Source organism: Dermacentor variabilis, chromosome 8 (assembly GCF_050947875.1).
Source record: "Dermacentor variabilis isolate Ectoservices chromosome 8, ASM5094787v1, whole genome shotgun sequence".
In the NCBI taxonomy this organism is placed as follows: Eukaryota; Metazoa; Arthropoda; class Arachnida; order Ixodida; family Ixodidae; genus Dermacentor; species Dermacentor variabilis.
Window position 1 is genome coordinate 8,740,035 of NC_134575.1, and position 23,921 is coordinate 8,763,955.

Consider the following 23,921-nt stretch of genomic DNA (forward strand, 5'->3'; position numbering starts at 1 on the left):
AAGATAAGGACATTGTTTTGGCTATGGAAGTGTGGACTGTTATTTTTTGCCAATTGAGTTTCGACTTTTCCATTTCGAGTTTGGGTAAATTAAAATCTGTTTGCTGTGCTCGCCTGCGTCTGCCACGGCCCCAAGATCAGTGACACCGCAAGAACATTAATCTCGAAAGGATTCCAGTTGGCAGTGCCTCCAACTCGTGAGCTCCATTTCGTGTCAATTTCGCCGCAGTTGCTGCACAGAACTTTCAGCTTCACGGCAATGCCGTACTCCCGCGAGTGCCGCTCGATGGTCACCGCTCCGCAGCACGCTCGGCCACCAGCACCTTTCAGTAAACAGTTTACCATGTCGAGGCTGACATTGGTGTACGTTGTTGTCCACACACTTTCCAGATGGTGCTCACTTGTTAGGCACTTCCACCTAGCAATCCGTCACTGAAACTGAGGAGAGTTTTGCTGTTTCATCCTGTTCTTGTTGCTCGATCTGATCTCTGTCCGCCGCCGTGAGATACGCCGTGTTGATCCTCGCGCGGTCCGGCCGAGTGTGCATCTCCGTAGCACACACACACACACGCCTGTGACGACCGCTGCCCCGCAATCTGTTACCGGGGCGTCCACTGTATGGTCACTGTCTGCTGTCAACATTGCAAGTGGCACTGACGTTTTCCGTCGCTCAGGCCGAGCGTCAACGCTGTCAGCCGCTTTCGGGATCGTTGCGGTGACAGCTGTCACGATTGCCTCTTCCTGTTGTGTAGCACCCCACTCCTTGGTTGCACCGCTGTTCCGCGGCGTCTGCAAGTCCACCAGTCCAACAAGGTTGTCATTGTCACTTTGAGTTCCGATGCATCTTTTTGCTGCACCACGTGCTTTCTTCGATGCTTCCTGAATTTATGCACTGTACGGAATTTCCGTGCACAGCTTGGCATCTCGACTAATCCCGACCACGCTGAGCGATGGTTTAGGCAAAACAGCGTCGCAAACGCGCGCTCCAATGAGGAGTTATTAAGCCACATGATGGTCGCAGACCAACAGGATGGTGGGATTTCCTCTCTTGTTCTTGCCTGGTTGCTACCTTCTCAAGCAACCTTGAAGGCTCCTTTTAGGCGGGTAAGGGAGCAGGAAGGACACGCTTTCGAACGAGACCAAAATGGTGGCGCTCCATTGATCGGTTCCAAAACTGTTAGTGGCACAAGATGGGGCATTTTCGGTGCGTCTTGCAGACGAAAATGAGCGTCTCGCATGACAAATATGGCATTCTTTTGCCCAAAGACGCGTAATTTTGCATTAATTTTTTGTCAACAAGTGCGTGATGACATATAGATGGTGAAAACAACAAAACTGAAAAATCGACTTGTTAGCTATTTATTTGTCTCCAGGACCCGTGTACCCACTTAACCCTTTGACGGTCAATGACGGAAACATACGGCGCCACGAACAAGTCCGAAAATGGTCGATGCCGTATATTTAAGGCGCTGTCTGTATGTTTAAAAAACGCGCCAATTTCCTAACTTTTTCTTTTCTGTCATGTGCTGCCATTATGTGGGGATACAGGGAATTTTTTTTGCGTGCCTCCTTCTCTCGGTTTTCCTTGCATGGTTTGTTTTAGCGCTAGTTTGCTGCCGCGCGTCTGTATATTACCGTTTGCTCATTGGCATGCGCACGGGCAGGCGGCCGTTCCGATTTTGTTTCGCGGGCAGTTTTGGCTTTTTGCGCTTGCGAAACTGATGGCTATCTCGTTCCTAATCGCTCAAAGGGCTACCACTTGTTTCTCACTCGTTTAGTGCTCACGGGGGTGCGCATAGGAAGGATGCCGCCGTGGATGCGTTTCCATTTCTTTCCTTTTTTTTAAGACTCGCGAAAATTAATTGCCATAGCTGGTTGGCGATAAGATGAAGATTAGCGGAAATTTGTCACACATGCCGCTTTTTTTGATGGGCACATAACCAAACAGTTTTCTTGAGTGCGCACACCTACACAATTCGATTACGCTATGGACGTACGTATTAGTATAGGAGCAGGAACATTTGAGACTTGCAGAATATTCTCGTGTGCGGATTTTAAAGCCTTGAACTATGCGCATAAAAATGCTTCAAATTTTTTATTCTGATAAGTTTATTTCCTTTTTTTTATTGTTATTCATGAATAAAGAGTGCATATATACCAACGCAAAATATTTTTTTCTCACTTTAAAGTCACCCTAGAAAAATTACGGTAAATCTTTTTCGAAATAAGTCCTTAAGAAGAATTGGAATCTGCACTAGAAAAAAATTAACCCAAGGCAGTCGCATATGGCGAAAAAGATCGCCATATTCCCCTCTCTTAACCCTCAAAGGGTTAAGAGAGGGGAATCCTCATGTCCAATGACGGTCGCACGCGTGGTATCGTATTTACACGATTGTAAGTCGACCTACTTTTTTTTTTAATCTGAAAATCTGAAGTGGAGGGGGGAGGCGTCGACTTACAATCGAAACCAAGACATGGCACCGCCAAAAAAGCGAGGCCAACGAGACATCAGGGGAGCTACAACATAGTTGGAATTTTGTGTTTGCTCTATGGCCCTATCCATTGTTTTCGCTATCCCACGCATTTGCTTTTCGGAAGGGTTTTTCAACATTTTTTTTAGTTTTACAGTGCACACAACACTCTTGGGGGGGGGGAGGAGGGGTGTGCAGATAGTTGATGGAAGTGCCACTGTTCCATTTGCAGTGGCAGCCACAGAATGGCAGCGCTTGCAGGGAGTATGGATAGTTAATGAAAGAGCAGACATCGCTCACGTGTTTCTCTTTACCTGTAGCTCTAGTTTGTGGGGTTTGTAAAGCCTTAGGCCTAAAGCGTCGCTACCCTAACAACAACCGGCATCTAAAAACAACACCCAAAATGAGCGCAAAATAGACAGCCACGAGGAGACGTCAGCTCTGTTGGGTGGTCCTATCCCGCTCAGTGCACACAGCATCTGAGTTGACGGTGGCCCACCGTCCCAGATGGTGTCGGAGTGCCCGGTGTCGGAGTACCCGTGGCCCGCGACCACCCGGCTCCCAGAGCCGTGACTTCATCAGAGTCAAAGAGACAGAAGAAGCTATTTACATAAGAAATTCGGACTACCCACGAGGCTTCCGTGCTCACTCGCTTCAGGCTTGCCAATTCTCCGCGGGCACTAAGCCTCGCTCTCCCAGGATGCAGGCCACGTGGCTCTCGTACCGACGAATGTCATTAAAAATAAACACTTGCGAAAAGGCTCAGCACGTTGACATGTTCGAACACACTACAGCAACCGTCGCCTCGCTCAAGAAAGCACGCCGCCAACGCTAGCGATCAAGATCCACGCTAGCCCTACGCTTCGGTTCAAACAAAGATCTCGAACGAAGCAAAACTGTTAAATCTATCGTCCGATGCCCCAAGAGGTCCACGTTGGGCAGCCAGATGTGGGGTTCTCTCACCCGTGCTCTTGGGACAAAGGAACGACAACACAGTAGTGCAAACAATCACAAGGGCATTTATTTCGCCTTTCATAGATCGATGCCTGCTAGCAGAGTTGCTATCCACAAAACATGCCGATGGGCGCACGACAAATCTAGGAAGTCCGACTCACCGCGACCGGATAGCGAGTGAATATGTTCGCCCCGTGCTGGATCCCAACGCCTGGACGTTCGCGTGTACGGTCACGCAAACGGTGGCGCGTTCGAAGGCGGCCACGCGAGACAGTCTCGCAGAAGCTTGGATCGGCGCACGCGCGGCACGTCCGAGCTGCTTGCCGTTCCGCCGCCAAAGAGTCCCGCCTTGTCTTTCCCGCACCCAAGTAAACCCGCAGCAGCGCAACACTCGCGCCATCTCTCGCACTGCGCTTGTACCACTCCGACCACCGCGGGCGCCAGGCCACGCGGCGAAGCAGCACTGCAGGAGCTATGCGGGAAAACAAGATATCAGGGGACGCGTGAGAGTCGCGCATCCCCACAAGTTTAAAGCGTTTGACTCAACTACCGGCTACGTGCTACTTCCATGCTTTCTCAGTCGTCATGAGTGCTCCAGGCCTACTAAACATTCGGCACTCGTTCACAGTAGAGTGTACTAGACTCATAGTAGTGCTCAAGAGGGCTGCCATCCTTTACGCTGAAGAAACAAATCACTGCGCAATGGGCCGCAAGTTCGATGTTTCTGAACGGGTGGTGCGAGAGTGGCAACTTCAGCTAAGCGATATTTTCACCTGTGACGGCAAGTGAAGAATTTCCCACGGGCCGAAGTCAGGACGCTTTCCGGAGCTGTAGGGCAAGCTTGTGGTGTACGCCGCTGAGATGCGTGATTCAGGCTCTGCCTGTGAAGTGCGACATGGTCATAAAACAAGCCTGGACCTTTGCCTTTTAAGGGGGGACGCGGGGATCATATCGCGAAAATCGCAAAAAGGATCGATTTTTGGCAACGACGCGTTTCGGTATCTGCAATGCCTAATCTACATTGTATCAAAATGGTTTGACTGAAAACGCACTAAAAGTGCCCGGAAAAGATTAATTTATCAGTGCGTAGGATGAGAAAACAGCTTTAAATCGCGTAAAATCACCGCAGTTCGCGGAGCCCTAACTTGTCTTTTCCGCCACCGAACGCCGCCACCTTGGTATCGTTCGAAAGCTCGAAGTTTCGCCATTCCGTTTCTGAATTCTTCGTTCGTCGCCATCTTGTAACAAACACACAAACACAAAAGACGCGCGAGTCTGCAAGAGGCGGTCACACGGGCCCTGCGATGAAAGCGGGCCTCCGATTGGTTGCCGTACTGAAAGGCATCTCGCCATTGGTTGCTGCTGCAGCAGCGGGCAAGCTGGCAACCACAGCGGACCGCAGTTGTCCGCTTTGAAAACCACGCCGGCATCTTTCTTCGTTTGACACTCGCAGAATTCGGATTTATGAAAGCTCCCAGGTCAGTGATGGATCGTCGCTCGTTCGAAAAGAACTTTTAAATGAAGCATGCCTTCGGAAAACAGAAGCGCAAGCCTCCTACGGCGAGAAAAAGACGGCGGCCAGTGGGAGAAGCGGAGAACCCGACTGAACACGCGGATAACGTGCCGCGTTATCTTGCACCGTGCAATTCCAGCAGCGAAGCCGACAATCGCCCTGTGACATCGACACTGATAACCAAGCCACCGGAAGACGTGCCAACGGAGGCTCTTGCACCTGTGCGTACGGCCACGCGAGTCGGCAACCGAGATCACGTTGTTGGAGGTGATGCGGGTCGGTCTCCATCGCCGGCAGAGACGGTGTGCGTTTCCGATGCATCGTGCGACAGGGACACGCAGCCTGCGAGTGAGCCCCAACCGTCGACGAGCTACAAACTGTATGGTGACTCAAGGCTCACCAGACGAATAGTCGCACGATTCACACGCGCCTCGAGCCGCGTTTTGTGTCAGCGGTGACTGCAGAAGCACAGGCATGCAGCGTTCGCGACTCCCTTCGCGCAGTGTCCGCGACTGAGCGGAAGCAGCAATGCCATGAACAAATTTCGGCCCCTTGTGACTGTGAGTTCATTATTACGCCTGTTTCCGCGATGAACTCTTTGATCGCTAAAACTCTGTGCCCAAGATGCCAACAGCGTTCTGTGAGTGTACACTGCGATACCAGGCTCGGTCTGGCAGTGAAAATGGTGTTCATGCACTACTCCAGATGGCGCAAGAAAAGGATAAAGAACGCCTGAAGAAGGCATCCAAATCCCACCAAACGATGAGGCAAAGGTGTAAGAGGATGCCTGACAGCAATGATTCAAAATATTACAGCCCTGGTGCTTTTTAATAAATTTGCAGTACTTTTAAAACTTTGCAGCCAGTTTTCTCAATTGCATTATTTTTGTCAATCACCTCGCTCGTGGAAAGCGTAGCACAACAATGGCTGGACCGATTTTGGCCCAGTTTGTTTTGCTGTGATCCACAAGCTGTGCTGTACGTAAAGACAGTCTTGAAATGTTTCTTTATCTTTTCATTAATTATTTCACAATTACTACATGGCTCCATACAGTGAAGCACAGTCATGTGCATGTTATGTTGAGCAAAAAATTATTAGCGCACCAAAAAAAAAAAAAAAATCGAACACTGTCTTGATGTAGATAAGACATCTGGGCAAACATGCAAAGTATTCCCAGCTCCCTATCACATTTCGTTACTGTGCCAGGCTTTCCACATGCAAGGAACTTATAAATTCTCATAAAACAAAAACTAATTAAGATATCCTAATGAAATTTTAGATTTGTCTCTTTATTGCAATTTGCAGTGTGTGTGCCGAATTTCAGCCCTTTCTGTCAAGAAACAAAAAAGTTAATTCTGATCCCCTCCTCCTCCCTTAAGGACCTGCTCCGCCGTGAGCGCGAGTGGTTGGCGGCAGAAGACCGCGAACTTGCGCCAGCCGAACCTGTCAAAAGAGCCTCCTTGACGGCTGCGTGTGGTTGAGTGTATTCGACGTGGGCTGCTGTCCCACAATATGTCGTGGTGTGGTCGTTTGCCAAATTTTGAATTTCACTGAACGCACTATGGGACCGTAGCAGCGATGACGATGCAGCACTAGTGAGGACGATGGCACAAGTGAAGACGAGTAGTCCGGTGACCATGCTAGCTACTAATAAATTTTTGTTATGGAATGCGCTCTCAGGTATGTTCTTTTTTTTTTTAACCCTGTCACAAGCGATATCGGGGGGTCAACTTACATTCGAGTTGACTTACAACCGTGTATACGGTAAATGTTGTGCGTCAGGTGCATGGGCACCAGCAGGCTTGGGGAGACGGGGAAAAAGCTTCCTTTCACGGGTGGCACAAGGCAATTAAAAGTGCTATTAGCGCCAACGAACGTGTCACGTGAGATCCCGCTGACATTGCCGAACCTTTTTGGTCATGAGCAAGTGACAAGTGTGGAAGTATCCGCTGCTGCTCCGATCTTCCCCCACATGGTTAGCCAGCCACTTTTCAGCTGTAGCAGACGCTGCAGCCATCTGTACCCCAGCTGGCAAATTGAAAACCCCTTCTTACTGAGCACATTCTCTTGGAGGGAACCCTCAGTGAAGTTACCGAGGCACAACACCATTAATGCTACCCTTTATCCCTATAATGAGTTGTTCATCAGTGACATGGCCAAAGCCCCACTGCTCTGCGTTTTCAGCAAGCGACCCCAACTTCAACACAAAAGTTCGCTGGTGTCACCAAGGCACCGAATTTGAATGCCATGCTAAAGACCATGCACAGTGCTCTCTGCACAAGCCAGAACCTGCCAGGCCTGCCATTGGTCGCAAGAAGTGGACCAATGAGCATCAACAAGCTTACAGTTTACCCCCATACACTAACGTCCCACAGCCCTGAGAGAAGGAAGCAAGTCCTCCCCTGCACAAATTATCCCCACCATCAGGTGACACAAGCACTGGAATACTTGAGCCATCTGTGGCCATAGCTGCAAAAATTAAAAACCGACTTCAACCATTTTATGTGTGTGTAGTAAGAAGAGAAACTGAACGTTGAGATTCGCAGAAGTTGTGTGCAAAGACAAACACCACAAGAGGGTCAGGTGCTGGCCCCACACCCCGTATAGGCCATCATAGCAAAGTAGAGTTTTTACAACATTGAATATGCCCATTGGTACTCCCTAAAATGAAAACATACCATAATACAAAAGGACACACACCTGACACGGTGACATTGGCATGGGCGATAATTGGGATCGTCGGCTCTGTGACAGAGCCATCGGAGTGCTGAAACAGGCTAGCCTGGCAGGTGTAGCGTCCCGCATGTTGGGGTCCCAAGTGCAAGAGAGTCAGGGTTCGGTTCCAATGGGTCAGCACATGAGGCAGCTCACCCAAAGGACGGTCATCCTTGAGCCACACTATTTGTACCTGTTCCAGGGGGCTGTGTGGAAAAAAGAAAAATCATCATCACCACAACAGCAAACATGGATAGCATACCTGCCAAGCTAGGAACATTAAATTTCATAAAACCCAGCAAGTGACGGTGCAGTGGAGGAGTCCGAATTATTGGACATGCTTAAAAAATCAGGCGTCTGGAAAATCATACACTGTCCGCAATTAATACAGTCAAACCTCGATATAACGAACACGCATATAACAAATTATTGAATATATCGAACTTTTCCGAAATATTTTTGTCAAGCACATGTATTTTTAACTTCCTATAGCGAACGCGGTTTGGCATAAAACAGATATAACGAACTTCGCGGCGCCAAGCCCTACCTCACTTTAATAGCAGGCGGCAGGCTTCGTTGCAATACAAGTGTGTTGCGCGGCGCAGCAAACGTTCCGGACTACGTCGCAGGCGCTGACAGCGCCACAGATGCCACGTCGTCATCGAGAGTTGACAGCCAAAGAAATCGTCCGCATCTCACAACCGCTGACAGCGCCGCTTCAGCAGCAGCGTGATTGAATGTTGCTTTTGCGTTTTAGTGTTAGCAGCCTTCTCTGATTGAATTTTGCTCCTCTTGCATGTATTTTTTACGAAATTTTATATTACGAATTATGGATATAGCGAACTAATTTCCGACTTTTTAACTGTTCGTTATAACGAGGTTTCACTGTATACCTTCTCTCTCTGTGCTGTGAAGTCGGTGCTTTTTTGAAACATGCGCACCGAGGTTCTTACCTGCCGGCAGCAATGCACTCAAGATAGCTGTCATAACCATTTTCCAGGTTGTTGAACTCTCGGTCTATTGGTGGTACAACAATAGAAAGTTCTGCCTTGTATTCTCCATCTGGAAGCAAGAAAACAAAAAAAGATAAGATCATGGGGTTTTATGTGCCAAAACCACTATCTGATCATGAGGCATGCTGCAGTAAGGGACTCCGGATTAATTTGGACCACCTGGCATTCTTTCACGTGTACCTAAATCTAAGCAAGAGTGTTTTTGCATTTTGCCCCCATCAAAATCCAGCTGCCATGGCCGGGCTGGGAGCAAGAAAACGGAAATGAAAACACATGCACACCGTTGCTTATTAATTTATCATAGCTGCTCGATTATTTTGACATACTAGTGGTAGTGTTCATATATCGTATCCATTCGAATCTAGGCTGACAGTTTTTTTTTTTTTTCAAATAATCATATACCAAACTGTAGGGTCAGCTTAGATTCAAGGATTTTAAAAAACGCACCAGTTTGTGATTGAAAATGATAAATATGGCGCATAGCTAGCGCTATCTAGAAAAGTCAGTATTGCAGCCGCTACTAGCCATGCCACTAGCCAACCGAAGTACACGAGCAATGTCGCCATTTTGACCTGTGTCGTATCGGTATCGTGGCTGTACCAGCTGCAGTGTGGCGTTATCGTAATGGCACCGAACCTGCGATGCCACTAATGAAAAGTTGTGCTAGCCGCAGAGGCATCATCAAACGTTCAAGCTGGGCAGGACTTCAGCATCGATGAGAAAAACATCCACCGTTGGAGAGGGCAACGGGAGACGCCTTTCGCGTGTGCTGCAATGAGATCTTAGCGATAAAGAAGGGAAGAGACCGATAACAGGGAGGAGCTGTTCACCGAGATCGCGCCGTGTTTTGACACTTATGAGCCGTGCCGCATTGTCTGCGCATGCATGGGCACACGTCCGCAAGCGTACAAGACTAGCAGCCATGATGAAATAGAGTGAGCTCGGCGTGTTCATATTAAACAAATACTATTTTGATTTTGTGAACGCTGTCCTCACTTTTTTGTTCGGCTTACATTCGAGATAAGTTTCTTTATTTTTTCTGGCTTCGGACATTCGGGGGTCGGCTTAGAATTGGGGCCGGCCTAGATTCGTGTAAATACGATAATTGCTATCGCAATAAAATGTCACACAGCATGTGAACAGGGACACATATGCTTCTACATTGACTGCTATGTTGAAAGGTCATTATGTTCTTGCTGAAAGACTAGCAGAAAAAATTCACAAGGCTTCTGGTCTGTTTACACAAAATACGAAAAAACTGTGACAAGATCCCTCTTTGCATGACTGCAGGATGAACGTGATTTTGTGCCACCACAAAATGAAACAAAGGGAAAGCGGAGATTTTGGAAAGCAGACAGGTGAAGCTGGCTCTTGTGACCTACCACTATCATCAACACTGAGCTCCACTGGTGGCCCAAAAATGGTGTCACCAGTGTGAGGATTTGTCAGCTCCACTTGATACCGTCCTCCAAGCTCTGGAGTTGCTTCCAGGATCACCAGGCGGTTGTCCTGGCAAGGAGAACATCAGTTTAATTACACTATAAACTGACTCCTTCTGTTCACCATGTTGCACAAATGTGCAACACGGAATGCACATCACCAGATTAGACTCATCTTGCTGGTTATGTATAAGCTCTTGCTCTGCAAATGCTTATGCTTAAGTTCTGTCTCCAAATCAGGCCCTTAATTACGGAGCAAGAATTTTTCAGGAAGCAAAACAGCACTTTACCACACATCTCACTAAAGACACGGCACAGGGCATGGTGCTGAGGCGCCATTTGTCACATGCAGTTCTCGGCAAAAGCAGTGAGGCTTGGGCAGTGCACACCACTCTTGAGAAAGGTGCGGTGATTTCTTAATACGAAATGCGAAACAACAAAAGGCATGCTTTTGTTTACTGCAATATGTAGTATTGGTCCAAGCACATTTAAATTTCTTATTTTCCGAGAAAGATCTTACAGTCACACCTTAGCTAGAGAAAGCAAATACATATGGCACCTTCCGCTACTTTTGTCAGACACTATGCATCGTTGGGCAAGACAATATCTTGCTCCCTTACATAATTATGTAACAAGCTCATGTGGGGGTGCTGAATCAGATGTCCATGGCCCTATTTGTGCATGTTTGCTTGCGACAGCAGTGTTACTGGTGCCATAGCCTTGCATGGCACCATAGCCGGCAACGTCACTGGTAGCGGCGCTTGCACTTGAAACAGTTCAAAGCAATAATAAAAGGACTACTGTCCGCACTGTTAAAGTTGAATTCCAAAAGCAGATCGCGAGCGCTCGGCCGAATCATGAACGGAGCACGCCGTACTGACTGATATCGCTCTCGTCAAATCTGCGAATGGAATGCTTGCACTCCTGCGGGAGCACTTACCGTACTTACTCGATTCTACCGTGCACCCATTTTCCGTGACAAAAAAAAAAAGGGGGCAAAATGCCCTTGATTGTAACGCACACCTGTTTCCCGTGACCTAAAAAAAAATATATAAGTGCTTTACAGTACCGTGCACCTCATTATATCATACAGAAATACAACTTTCTCTCATATGGAAGAACAAAGGTTTACTCCCAACGCACTAAAGTTTTGATAAATAAAAAGAATTGCAGTTTCACCCGAAAGGCGAAGCATCGATTGCAATATCAAATTAGTAGACAGCCATACCTGCCGGCCTGGTGAGATAAAAAATCGGGAGACTTTTTATTCGCGGGGGGTTTCGTTCAAACTTTCAGGCAGTGTTCGGCGAGTCCTTTTGCAGGGAGCTTGCAGTAGTAGACTTTGCCCACTTCAAAAATTTGTTGGAGTAGCTTTGCTCAAAGCAAGGTCCAGACTGACAGCCCTTCACTAGCTGCAGGTGTTGGAGGGTTGTGTTGCACTGTTGCACATCGATGAGCGGAATTCAGTCCTAGTTTCTCGTGCCGTGCTAAAAATACCCTCACACACTGTGTAGCTATGCGGTATCACGAGTAAATCCAGCATCAGCTTAGCAACTCAGTGAAACATGTTTTCCATCAGTGCTTTTCATTTTTCCAACCACAGACCACTGCACATCCCACCTTTCTTTATTCTTAATGTCCTCTGGAAGACTGTACGCCTGTAGAGTGGCAAAGTCTGCTTCGAGAGCATCTAAAGCATCTTCAGGAGGTTCATTGGAATCTCGGGGCAGCAGGTGAGGGAAACTCTGAATAAAAAGACGAAGACTCGAAAGCGATGCCTCCGAAATAAATTTCAAGTTGGCCACCTCCGCATTCTTCAGAGTTGCGTTTCAGAGTTGCGTCCACATCCATAACGCTTCACCTCGTTGCATTTCGGAAACATTTTCCATAGAAGAGGCCCAACGTGGTCGCTGACACTAAGGGGTAGGTTGTGTTCGGCGACGAATCCCATGAACAGGCACTCCACACTTATGACACTGTCGTCGCCGTTGTTCCGGAGAAAGTTCACTATGTTGTCTTGCTGCTCAGCTGTGCGAACATAGCCTTGATGCTTCGCCGTAGAAACGTGCAGCTTGAAGTCACCTTTGCCACCATGAGACACGCTGACGTAGCATCCACACGTTGAACAAGATGAAAAATTTTCTTCTTTTCTTGATGTCAAAAAGCATGGAAATTCAGAAGTGTAAGATCGCAAAAACTTCTGAAAATTCCTTTTCTTGGGCTTTGATAGCGCCTTGGAATCAAGCACACGAGGTTTCTAACTTTACATGGTGCACCGCACACAAGGCCTAGCCAACACTAATCATACACACAAACAGCAGTAACAATGCACCACGGAGGAAGGCATGCACAAAATGCAAGAGCTACATTGGCTCTGGCTTTGGTCGGCTTACTAGGCACCGTAGTTGGCTGCTTAGTCGATGATACCGATGGCGCTAGTGCAGCCATAGTTGGTGATGCTGACATTTACGATGTGGCTGCAGATTCCGTGGTGCCGGTTTCGCAAAAACCATTATTGCGAGAACAGAGAACTTTTCGGGAGATATAAGACAGTGATCGTACAATCGCAAATTTCAGTAAAAAATTGGGAGTCTCCCGGGTGAATCGGGAGGGTTGGCAGGTATAGACAGCTATACGAAAAGTATTGAGGTTTTATCAGCTGTATAAGCTTTCAAACATTTGCTTACTAAGTAAATTAATAAGCACGGTGTCACACATGCACAAGCAAACATGAACATGTCTCACTCAATGACCACGGAAACCTTTTATCAGAACGTTGGAGTGAGAAAGTATGGTAGCAGGAGCGAGCGAATTTACCTTTGTGTGGCCTCTCGCTTCGATGTGAACTAAGCGACGAGAACACAGCTGCAAATGCAGGGTGTCTACCAAGTTGACATTTCCAAATTCCCTGAGTTTTCCAAGTTTTCCCTGAGTGCCTTTGCAAAATTCCCTGAGTGATGCAGCACTATAATTTATATCAAGATGGGCTGAAACCATATCGCCCAAAGCTGTAACTCTCTAGTAAGCATACAAAAAAAATTTTTAAAAACTACTCAATCCAATTTGAATACTAAGGAGTAGTGTTTATGTTATTCAAAAAGAGAATAGAAAGGAGGGGTTAGTAAAATGCACAACAAATAAAATGCCTTTGAAAAAAATTGCAAGTCGAGTCGGACATTCTCAAATATCAATTAAATGGAGATGCATACAGAAGCAAATATTTTCGAATATGAGTTATTTCTTTCAACAGATAGCAAGCTCAGTGGTATGAGGCCCGAACTTTGTCACAATTGAGATTCTCTCTCAACAGGTCATAAGTCAACTTCAACTATCCTGGCATACTCTCGGCCCGCACATAACGCCTCAGTGTTGAGCTTCACTGCTTTAAAGAGTTTATTTTGGTTTGGATGAGACACCTGCATCTCGGCATCAGCCAACACTTTGTTTTTTGAGCTCAAGCTCCTTCAAAACAGCGGCAGCATGCTTCCTTTCCTGTTCATTCCTCATTGTGTAGGTTCTTTCTGTTCTTGTCCTCCTACCGCCACTTGTTCGCCCCATGGACCATTTGAAGCATTTTCTTGGTCAGTTGCACAGTCCATGTCTGGTTTTTCGAACTCCCTGGGGGCTGCGAGAACGTCCGAAAAATCGGCCAGTTGTAAAAAATAAATGCGTGTCATTTACTGCCCTTAAGAGCTCAAACCGCCACAGGCACATTCGAAAACGCTCTGAAGGCCTGTCGGTGCACGCATTAGGCATATCGGTGCTCGTACTGTGACAGGAAATGCAGGATGCACGCGTGTATAATTAAGGAATACATAACATATTATGTATTCCTTAATTATACACGCGTGCATCCCGTGGCAATAGCCCCTTTTCACGCTTGTTATGCTTCACTGCAATACTTTTGTGTATGCTTCACCAAATAACATTTCTGTACAGAGGCAAAGCTGACTTTCGGGAACCGGCATTATGCAACGCACCGTGCTTTCCAAGCTTCTAAGCCAATCGCAAGGAGCACAAAGGCGGAGTCCGTACAAATGCTGACAGCAGCGAATTATATCAATAAAGAACACGACACCCAACAGCAAGAAGCTTCATAGCGAACGTCGAAGCAGCTAGGCCTAGCGTTGCCGCAGTTACGGCTGTTGGCGGATCTGCATGTGAGAGCGCCTGTTCGAGGCGGCGAGGCAATCAAAATGGCAGCGGTGGTGGCTTTGATTAATGCCATTTCGGACCAGCGGTCACAGCAAAACATCAGCAAAATCGGACGGTGAAGAGTTCTTGCGTCCAAAATTTCAGACGTTCTGAGGCATTGACTCTATGGGGTACGCGGTGGTGCGGCGAAGCTGCCCAAATTATCGGGAATACGGAAAGTCGGTCGTTGACTGTACACTGGCAACTCCTCCAGCCGACGACGGAACGTCAAAGACGATTTATTACGATTCCTGTCATTTACTCGAGCCAGCATTACTGCGACTTTCGACCCTTTCGATAAAGTTACAGCTAATTTTCCCTAATAGAGGCACAAATTCCCTGAGTTTTTCCAGACTACTCAAAATCCCTGAGAATTCCCGGTTTTCCCGGTTGGTAGACACCCTGAAATGTTAGTAACACTGTCTAGGAAATCATTCCTGTAACTGATTGCACGTGGCACCGCAGACATACACCACATGCTTGGGTTTGGCCAAAAAGACATGCAAAGCTTTTTTTTTTTTGCCACATCAAGTCGACCAATCTGGTGCACTAGTAAAGGGTAAGGCTGTGAGTAAACACCTACAATGGTAGCAACCTGAAAAAAATTGTGGCATCCTATTTTCTGCAGAAACAGCATTCAGATGGAGCTCCCTGCATCTTCTGATAGCACTGCATTGGAAGCCAGAACAGTGAGCTGATAGTGAATTAAACTTAATTATAATAATGACCATTTCGCTCAAATAGTGCAGTTAAGCTTAATTTTTATTTTACAGATAACTCTTATACAAAATGCAAATTTGCAGAAAAATTCAATTTGAAGTTCGTACCTGTGTAGTTGCAAACTGTCTGCTGTCCAAAGATACACTACCAAAGGCCCATGTTGCAGTGGCTGGTGGAACGCTGTCAACCACTGGTGGCTCCAGGATCACATGACCACCTTTGCGCACAGCCACTTGCACAGTCTCGGAAATTTCCTCAGTTGGTGTCAAGTCTGCACAAGAACACAACAGCATCATAACGCTGTCACTACTTCATAGATGAAAAGCCCTTCAGCACACAAGCAGGCACGAAAACCCAAATCCCAAGTAAAGCAGGGAAGCCTCCATGCCTGCCTTGCAAAGGGTATGTATAAGCAAGTCTAGGAAGCTGGTGCATGCAGGGTGCAATCATCTGCCTCCTGCCAGCCATCTTGAATGTGGCAGTTCACAGCCAATCAATCATTCTCTTCTGATGGCTGGGAACACAATATGTGCATGTTTCCCCCAAGTAAAGAGCTTTCTGTAAGGTAACACAGCCCTCACCCCTGCAGAACAGGTACTATATTGTCACATTGCAGTGACACTCAAGAACCAGTGCCAGAATAACGTCAGCCTGTTCCAATCTTGCCGAGTAGACCATAAATATGATTGCTTTGGCGCAAACAAGGAAGGACAGAAAGAAACAAGGGGAGCGCCTTTTTGTCATTCCTTGTTTGCGCCAAAGCGATCATATCACTTGCGGTCTACTCAGCAATATGAACCAACTAGCCCAGCAACATGTAGTACTTCTGTTCCAATCTGTTTTCACTCCAAATCTACCATAAGCCCTCTGTGACAGGTCAAAATATCTGGGGCCTCACCTATATAGGCATGACCTGAGCCATTTTGTCCTATCACAGAAGGCTAATGGCAGATTTGGAATAAAAATGGAATGCAATACTTTGACCTTATGCCGGCCCAGATGGCGTCAAAACTGTAAGTCGTAAATCTAACTTTTTATTGTGCAAACTTGTGCCCAGAAATACAACATTCAAAGCACAACGATAGCAGTGAGCACAGTGGTTGGTCGTCAAAATCTGATCTACATGTCAAGTGCATTGGCTATTTAAATGTGACTCATTGTACATTCCAGCGTAATTGCTAGTGCTTGCATACATTCCAGAATGTACACCACTATTTGCAATGTGCATGCAATCTGATTAGACAAGATTCTTTCACTACACAGTCGGTAACATCTGATAAAGTGCTCACACATCTAGGCATGTCTTTTGTCAAGCTATAAAGATTGTTATAGTGGTTAGGCGGGGAAAAATTATCACCAGAAAAAGATGAACAATGAAAGCATGTCAGTATAACCAAACAAGAAATGTAAGAATATGTATCACAATATAATGTAGCACAACACAGACAAAAGCCAAGGCAAAGCGTACGTCCAAGAAGAGTGTTTTCGGAAGTTATGCGCATAAATTGCCAAGGTGAAAACTGAGAAGTTGAATAAATTGACACTGCTAAAAAAGCCAGCTTTAGTATTCTCTCTGCCCTTCATACAGGGCGTCCTAACTAAAGCCCCTCCATACACGTTCCCACCAACCAGGTTAAGTACTGCCAACCTGCCCTCCTCCTCCATGCTCCTCTCCCACTCACCACCCCCTTAGCTTCCGGCGTCAGGCGGAACTTAGGTAGCTGCAGCTTCCTGTTCAGAGTGGAAGTGACGCTTTGTTTTTTAGCGTTGTTTATTTTCACATCGCTGGAGAGGCTTTAATTGCACGAGCTGCGGTTGAAACTGTGAATGCGATTCCATCCAAGAACCACCGCCTACTGTAACCAGCGATCTGCTCGTGTTCGCTGCTTCGCGTCAACCTGCGACGGGTTGTGGCACGAGCGACAACGTAAAGTGGAATGTAGTGCCTGGGTGCTTGGAGACCACTGCCGTTTTTCATGCATTTGGAAAACAGCGACCGCGAATTACTACTTCAGCGGAATACAACAGCTTGTCTTCTTTGCATTCTTCTTATGGTGACTGCCACAGCTCTGCTAAGCACGCGCTGGCGTCTCACCATCGTCTAACAGCAGTCGAAGCGGAAATTCCCGCATCGCAACTCCAGGAAGCGGAAACACCAGAACCGGAAATTTTTAAACCGGAAATGCCGGAACCGGAAATAGCGGAACCGGATTTGGTGTGAGGAGAAAGGCAGCGAGTCTCTCCTTGGCACGAAACAAGCGTTTCGAGGTTTCTGTGATGGCATTTCAACAGTCCACGTTGACTTAATAGTAACCTTTAGTGTCCTTTTAAATATTTTGACTCGTACTTATCATACTCAGGTCCCTAATCATGACCACATAAAGCCAGCAAGCAATGAAGCCAATGAAGGCATAGGGGTAATTGGGTGTAGTTGAAAGTGAAATGCGGAAAATAATGAAGGGGATATGAAAGTGGATGTAAAGATATCTTGTTTGTCAGTGAGGACCGAGCCCAATACCGCCGCAATACATGTACGATGCACTACCGATTGCGCTACAGCGACAGCCATCAATCCGTCCACTAACTTACATATTTATGTGTACTAATTTAGCACTGGGTGTGTGAGCCAACAGCACTCAAGCTATGGTTTTTCTATGGGACTTTTTTGTTTCAGTTATGATTCATTTGGTATTAGACTTATCAAGAAGGGCATAGCAATATTATGCCATGCCCCCCGTGCACTTCATCTTGAAACAACAAGCACTGTGTCACATTCAAGCAGGTTAGCAGTGCTTTTACCTGTGGTATAAGCATTTCTTAAGCAAACTAGATCAAAAAGGGCAACATCATATAGAACACAAATGCAAAATAAGACAGAAAGTTGTAATTCTATACATCCACACGGCATCCCGCATACTCTGAAGAGTGCACAATGCGCAGGGGTCGATGTAATGTTACATTAAGCTATGTGTAGTTCTACGTAATGCTTCTCACAAGATAATGGTATCTGCTATGACATACATTTGATGTCAAAATGGCAAAACTTTCCTGGATGGCATATTTTGTTTGTGTGCCTACTACTGCAATAAGCAGCTTGATTAATAGCCTGATGTAGCATTTCAACTTCCAAAATAAGCACGTGAAACAGGCGTTTCTCATGCATTCATAGCAGTGGGGTGCCCATCCATCATTATTAGTATAGTAGTAGCATGACCACCAGCACATATAGCACGGTTTAATGACCGCGAGAGAGCTACAAGGATAAATGTCTCTTGACTGTTCATTGTTAGTTGACAGGTTCTGAAAAAAATGAGCTCTACCCTTTAGCGAGGCAATGATGCAGCCAAAGCATGCACCAGTTTAGAACACTACCTTATTATTATTGATGCAAATAGCATTCTTCCCCTACTTCAGCCACTTCAGGGTGTCTACCAAGTTCACATTTCCAAATTCCCCGAGTTTTCCAGGTTTTCCCTGATAGCCTTTGCAAAATTCCATGAATTAGCCTGAACTCTGTTTTATGTCAAGACATGCTGACACCATGTTGCCCGATGCTGTAGTATGCATGTTGAAACAAAAAAATGACTTAATCCAGTTTGAATAGTAAGGAGTAATAACTACTTTATTTAAAAAGGAAACAGAAGGAAGGTGTTAGTAAAATGCACAGCGAAAGAAATGATAAAATACATTGCAAATTGGGTCGAACATATTCAAATACGAATTGTAAGGAGTGTGGGGATGCGCGACTCTCGCGGTTCCTCTGATATGTTTTTCCCGCATAGCGCGCCTCCTGTAATCCGGCTTCGCCGCGTGACCTGCGTGATGCCCGCGGCAGTCGATGTGGTTGGGGCGCAGTGCGAGAGATGGCGCGAGTGTTCCGTTGCTAACGCCGCCTCACGGCAGGGTTACTTGGGGGCGCAGGGGAGACAAGGCTCTCTCTTCCCCGGCGGGTCGGCGAACGGCGTGGACATCCCGCGCGCCGCCGACCCATGCTTCTGCGAGACCACCTCGCGTGGCCGCCTTGGAATGCGCCACCATTCGCGTGACAGTACGCGCGAACGACCAGGCGTTGGGATTCAGCATGGGGTGAACATATTCGCTCGCTACCAGGTCGCGGTAAGTCGGACTTCTAGATTTGTCGCGCGCCCATCGGCATGTTTTGTGGATAGCAACTCGGCTAGCAGGCATTGATCTGTGAAAGGTGCAATAAATGCCCTTGTGATTGTTTGCACTACTGTGTTGTTGTTCCTTTGTCCCAAGAGCATGGGTGTGAGAGACCCCACAGGAGATGCATACCTAAGTAAATATTTTTGAATATGAGCTATTTCTATCAACTGATAGCAAGCTCATCGGTATGAGGCCTGAACTTTGTCACAACTAAGATTCTCTCTCAGCAGCTGGGAAGTCAACCTCAACTGTCCTGACATACTCTCAGCCCGTACACAATATCTTCGTGTTGGGTTTCACTGCTTTAAAGAGCTTATTTTGGTTTGGATAAGGAACACCTGCATCTCGGCATCAGCCAACGCTTTGTTTTTTGAGCTCAAGCTCCTTCAAAGAGGCGGCGGCACGCTTCCTTTCCCGTTAATTCCTCAGTACGTCGGTCCTTCCTGTTCTCATCCTCCTTCTGCGACGTGTTCACCCCCTGGATCATTTGAAGCATCCTCTTGGTCAGTTGTACAGTCAACGTCCCATTTTTCAGACTCCCTAGGGGCCGCAAGAACATCCGAAAAATCGGGCAGTCAGAAAAAAAGGAATGCATGTCTTGAACTGCCCTTAACGGCTAAAATTGCCACAGACACGTCCGAAAAAGCTCTTAAGGCCTGCCAGTACACTTGTTAGGCATATCGGTGCTCATATTGTGACAGGAGACGCGGGTGTATGCGTGTATAATTAAGGAATACATATTGTGTCCCGTGACAATTGCCTCTTCCCACGCTTGTTATGCTTCACCGTGTAACATTGCTGTACTGAGGCAAAGCTAACTTTTGGACACTGTCATTACGCAACGCGCTGTAAGCTATTTGCGAGGATTACAAAGGCGGAGTCGGTGCCATTGCTGACAGCGGCGAATTCTTTCAATGAAAAAACACCGCACCGCACGGCAAGAAGCTTAATAGCGAACATAGAAGCAGCTAGACCTAACGTTGCCTCGGTGGTGGCTACGGCCGCCAGCGGATCTGTGTGGTTCGAGGCGGCGAGATAAAATGGCGGCAGCAGTGGCTTTGATTATTGCCATTTCAGGCCTGCAGTCATACACTGACTATATGGAGTATGTGGTGGTGCCGCAAAGCCGTGCGAATTATCGGGCATGTCCAATAAATTGGGCGTCTGGAAAATCAGTCATTACCTACTCTGGCAATACCTTGTGCCGACGACACGGCGTCAATGACGATTCGTTGCGATTCCTATGTTACTGGAGCCAGCATTAACACGACTTTCGTTCCCTTTCAATGAAGTTACAGCTAATTTTCCCTGATAGAAACACAAATTCCCTGAGTTTTCCCTGAGTATTTCCAGACTATTCAAATTCCCTGAGGATTCCCGGTTTTCCCGGTGTTCCAGGTTGGTAGACACCCTGCACTTTGGGTCTACCATACAGACTCGTGTAAGTGCTGCACCTTTTTTTTCACAATTTTAACGAGGTCCAGCCCTTACACGGGACCAAACCTTTTCGTCAAAATGGTGCCAGCACAACCTGTGACTTTTGCACACCCCGAGTCCTCGAATGTACCATAGCATCAGCGGTCAATGCGCAGCTCACCCCAATTAGCAGCGGCACGTGGAAGTACACAGCACTCGAAAATACATTAATGTGCACGCAGCGTCGGGGCACTGAACACATTTCATTCTTCGTTGCAAATGTTTTCTTTCTTTTTCACATTTTGGGCTGCCAAGTTGGGGGTGTGGCCCTTACACCGGTGCAGGCTCTACACGAGTCTATGCGGAATCTATCTATCTAGCCTCTTTACGTCACTCTTCAATGAAAAATAAATTCTTAAAAGCTTATCCTGTGCTGGGCAGAATCACACCTCCATTGCACAGACTCCTCAAGCAGAGCAGCCTGACGCTTTAGCACTGCACCAGAAATGCCTGCAGGCAGCGAGGGATTAATTCCCAGTGCAAGCACACACTGTCTCACCACATATCCCGGAGGCCACTAGGAAAGGCGCAGCGTGTCTAGAGGGAAGTGCGAGAGCACTGCAGAGCTCAGTACATGGCTCATACGCACTGGCATGCCACCGGTGCAATCTCAGAGGCCACACTAAATGACGGTGACAGCCAGACTGCAGTACACGACTCATATCTTCCCCGTTTCAGTGGTGGCAACATCATGTGTCACTGCATTGCTTGCATGCTAATCGCACTGAAATCAACAGTCCTGTGATGGGTTCTGCTGGAAAGTTTACTATCTAGTTTGAAAGCGTATATGCACACATACGTGCAAGAGAGGATACAGCACTCACGTGCAACCTGCAGCTTGGCCTTGGCACTGAGCACTGCCCCAGCAGCATTCTTGGCCAAGCACTGGTAGGCACCAGCTTGAGACAGACCAATGCTGCTCAGCACATGCACCAGGCGCAGGGAAGTCCAGTTGGTCAGGGGATGGTCATCTTTCAGCAGCTGCAAACGAGGGGCAGGTGCCCCGACTGCCTCACACCGCAGCGCTCGCTTTTCACCCAGCCCTACGTACCCGCCCGAGGGCTGGGTCAGGAAGCGTGGGGACAGCAGCTGCTGGTGATCTGCAAACATGAAAAAATGACTAAGAAAACGTACACACCACAGTCTATGCTTAGTTTTCTTGGCACCTTCTTTGAAATTAACAATTACAACAGAGCAAACTAACCAGTTAGCTTATGGGTAAGCCAACAGGCCTTCTTGCTCCCTGCAAGCTACCCAGCAAGGCCGCCATTTTTCTCAAGCAGCTCCGCTCCCCAAAGTGCACGCTTTTGACATGCACACATTTCTTCAGGATTGGACGTCCTCCGGCTCCAAGAGCCGCAAGGTCAATTTTGATTGGAACAACCAAATGAAATAGGACACTGCTGAATTCTGTTAGAAAGTTTTGAATATTTGTCCACCACTGCTGGTGACTTTGCTAATCAAGTACTTGGTTTCCTTTAATCTTCCTACTTCTTGCTTAAGAAATTTTCATACTTTCAAAACTAGAATATGCCAGTATTTTATTTTATCCTTAACAAGTTAATCCAGCTAACACTCTAGTGTCAATATGAAAGTGTGTGGCTGGATTCGACCTCAGCAACTACTCTCATAAAATAAGCATTTTAACCATAAAAACACCACTTCAACTTCCTACATTTAACTCGAACTACAGTACTACACATATCTGCCTTTGCATTTTCATACCTCCACTGCTCGCAACCCCATTCATCCAGTTCATCGTGTTTCCCACCACTGTCATATCCTCAATAAGCTCAAGAAACCAATTTATGAGGTGTGTCTTTCTACAAGCAAACATTGCAATAGTCTTCCCACCCCTGTTGCCCTGATGACTTACTCTTCAAAGCCTCCATCACTTTAGACAATCCTTCATGCATAATCCTTAGCACCATTTTCAAACCCCATCCCTCGTGTAATACCCTAGCAGGCTAGGGTTGCACTAGTGGTTCAACTTCTTTCTAAATAAGTATGCCTCTTCTGCCACTCTCAAGGCAATAGGATACGTTTTGGTTTCGCGCACGTGTCTCGCTAGTTATTTTACACACGATTATCACGAATATCAACGATTTACCTATGTGCGGTAGGGCGGACGTCCGGCGAACCAGTTTTCACCTGCCTTTGTGAAAAGTAATCGCGATTTTTCTTTCGTCGACTGGTTATTCACTATTTAGTTTCGCAATTATGTTTTGCCGCACACGACCCACCAGAAATCTGTCCCCATGACTGCTGCAACTTTATCAAATGCACTATGCATGGATCAACAATGCGTTTACAACGAGCATCATACAAGCATAACAAGAGTCACGAAAGTAGTAAGCGCAAAATTAGGAATGCGCAACCCTTTACCATTTTCTGCGATGCCAGTTCCCAATGCGCACAACAACGTGCAAAGGAAAAGGCAGAGGCCACTGTAAGTCATTGTTGATGTTCCGTTGCCGTCGCGGCGCGCTTCACTCTGGGTTTCCACGGTGCTTTGCAAGTGTGGTGCGTCCTCCGACATGCGCGCACTTCTCAGCACAATCACACACACGTAGTACAGGCCGATGTACGGTAACTCGCGCACGGAACATCACAGAGGTCCTAGACGAGCGCTTGACGATTGGCCTCCAGTAGTCACGATGACGTTTCGCGTACCTGCCCGTCGTTCAGCGAGCTACGGTTTCCATTCCTCTGAGAACTGCAATTTCCACGAGAACAGTCGTGCGTCGGGTGTATCATTGTTATTACAGGACAGAGCGTCGCCATATTGCAAAACTCTTCCCAAACTTCACAAACTCGATAAAGTTGCCCGTCCCACTCACAGCTGCCATTGCGTTCGCAAGACGCATACGCAAGCGGTAGATTCACACAGCGTCCGTAAGTTTAGTGCTCTCGTACGTTCCTTACTTGACATTATGGCCCTATACTTTATGCCTTGACAACGGCCGTAGCGTAGACAACAAAACCGTCGCCGCCGTCGGACCGTCGCGCTCGGATCACGTGACCCTAACAACTCGCTCAGATACGCATTTCGTGCTTGAACACCTTCGCCGCGAAAAACTTTTATGACGTCACGCTCATAGCGTTTCGGGCGGCTATGGCGTGTTGCCAGCAGAAGACACACATCCAAAATACCTAAATCGAACACACCAAATATGCAGTCACGTCCGACTGGAGCGCCGACCAACAACCTGTAGCGCCAGTAGCAGACGGAAGCGGGAGACCGCGGCCAAACATTAGAA

The 23,921-nt window shown here is 47.1% G+C and overlaps 1 protein-coding gene across 3 annotated transcripts in view; it reads right to left on the bottom strand.

Annotated features, from left to right (window-relative positions):
* Window positions 1-23,674, bottom strand: part of sdk (sidekick cell adhesion molecule) — a 144,098-nt gene extending 120,424 nt beyond the window's left edge. For all 3 annotated transcript variants that reach the window (XM_075701064.1, XM_075701063.1, XM_075701062.1), the window contains exons 1-6: window positions 23,047-23,674; window positions 21,486-21,761; window positions 15,126-15,289; window positions 10,048-10,174; window positions 8,606-8,714; window positions 7,638-7,858 (exon numbers count right to left, since the gene is read on the bottom strand). In XM_075701064.1, coding sequence (XP_075557179.1) covers window positions 7,638-7,858; window positions 8,606-8,714; window positions 10,048-10,174; window positions 15,126-15,289; window positions 21,486-21,761; window positions 23,047-23,200 — 1,051 coding nt within the window. In that variant the 5' untranslated portion in view covers window positions 23,201-23,674. The remainder of the gene's footprint in view (window positions 1-7,637; window positions 7,859-8,605; window positions 8,715-10,047; window positions 10,175-15,125; window positions 15,290-21,485; window positions 21,762-23,046) is intronic.
* Window positions 23,675-23,921: the final 247 nt, after the last annotated feature.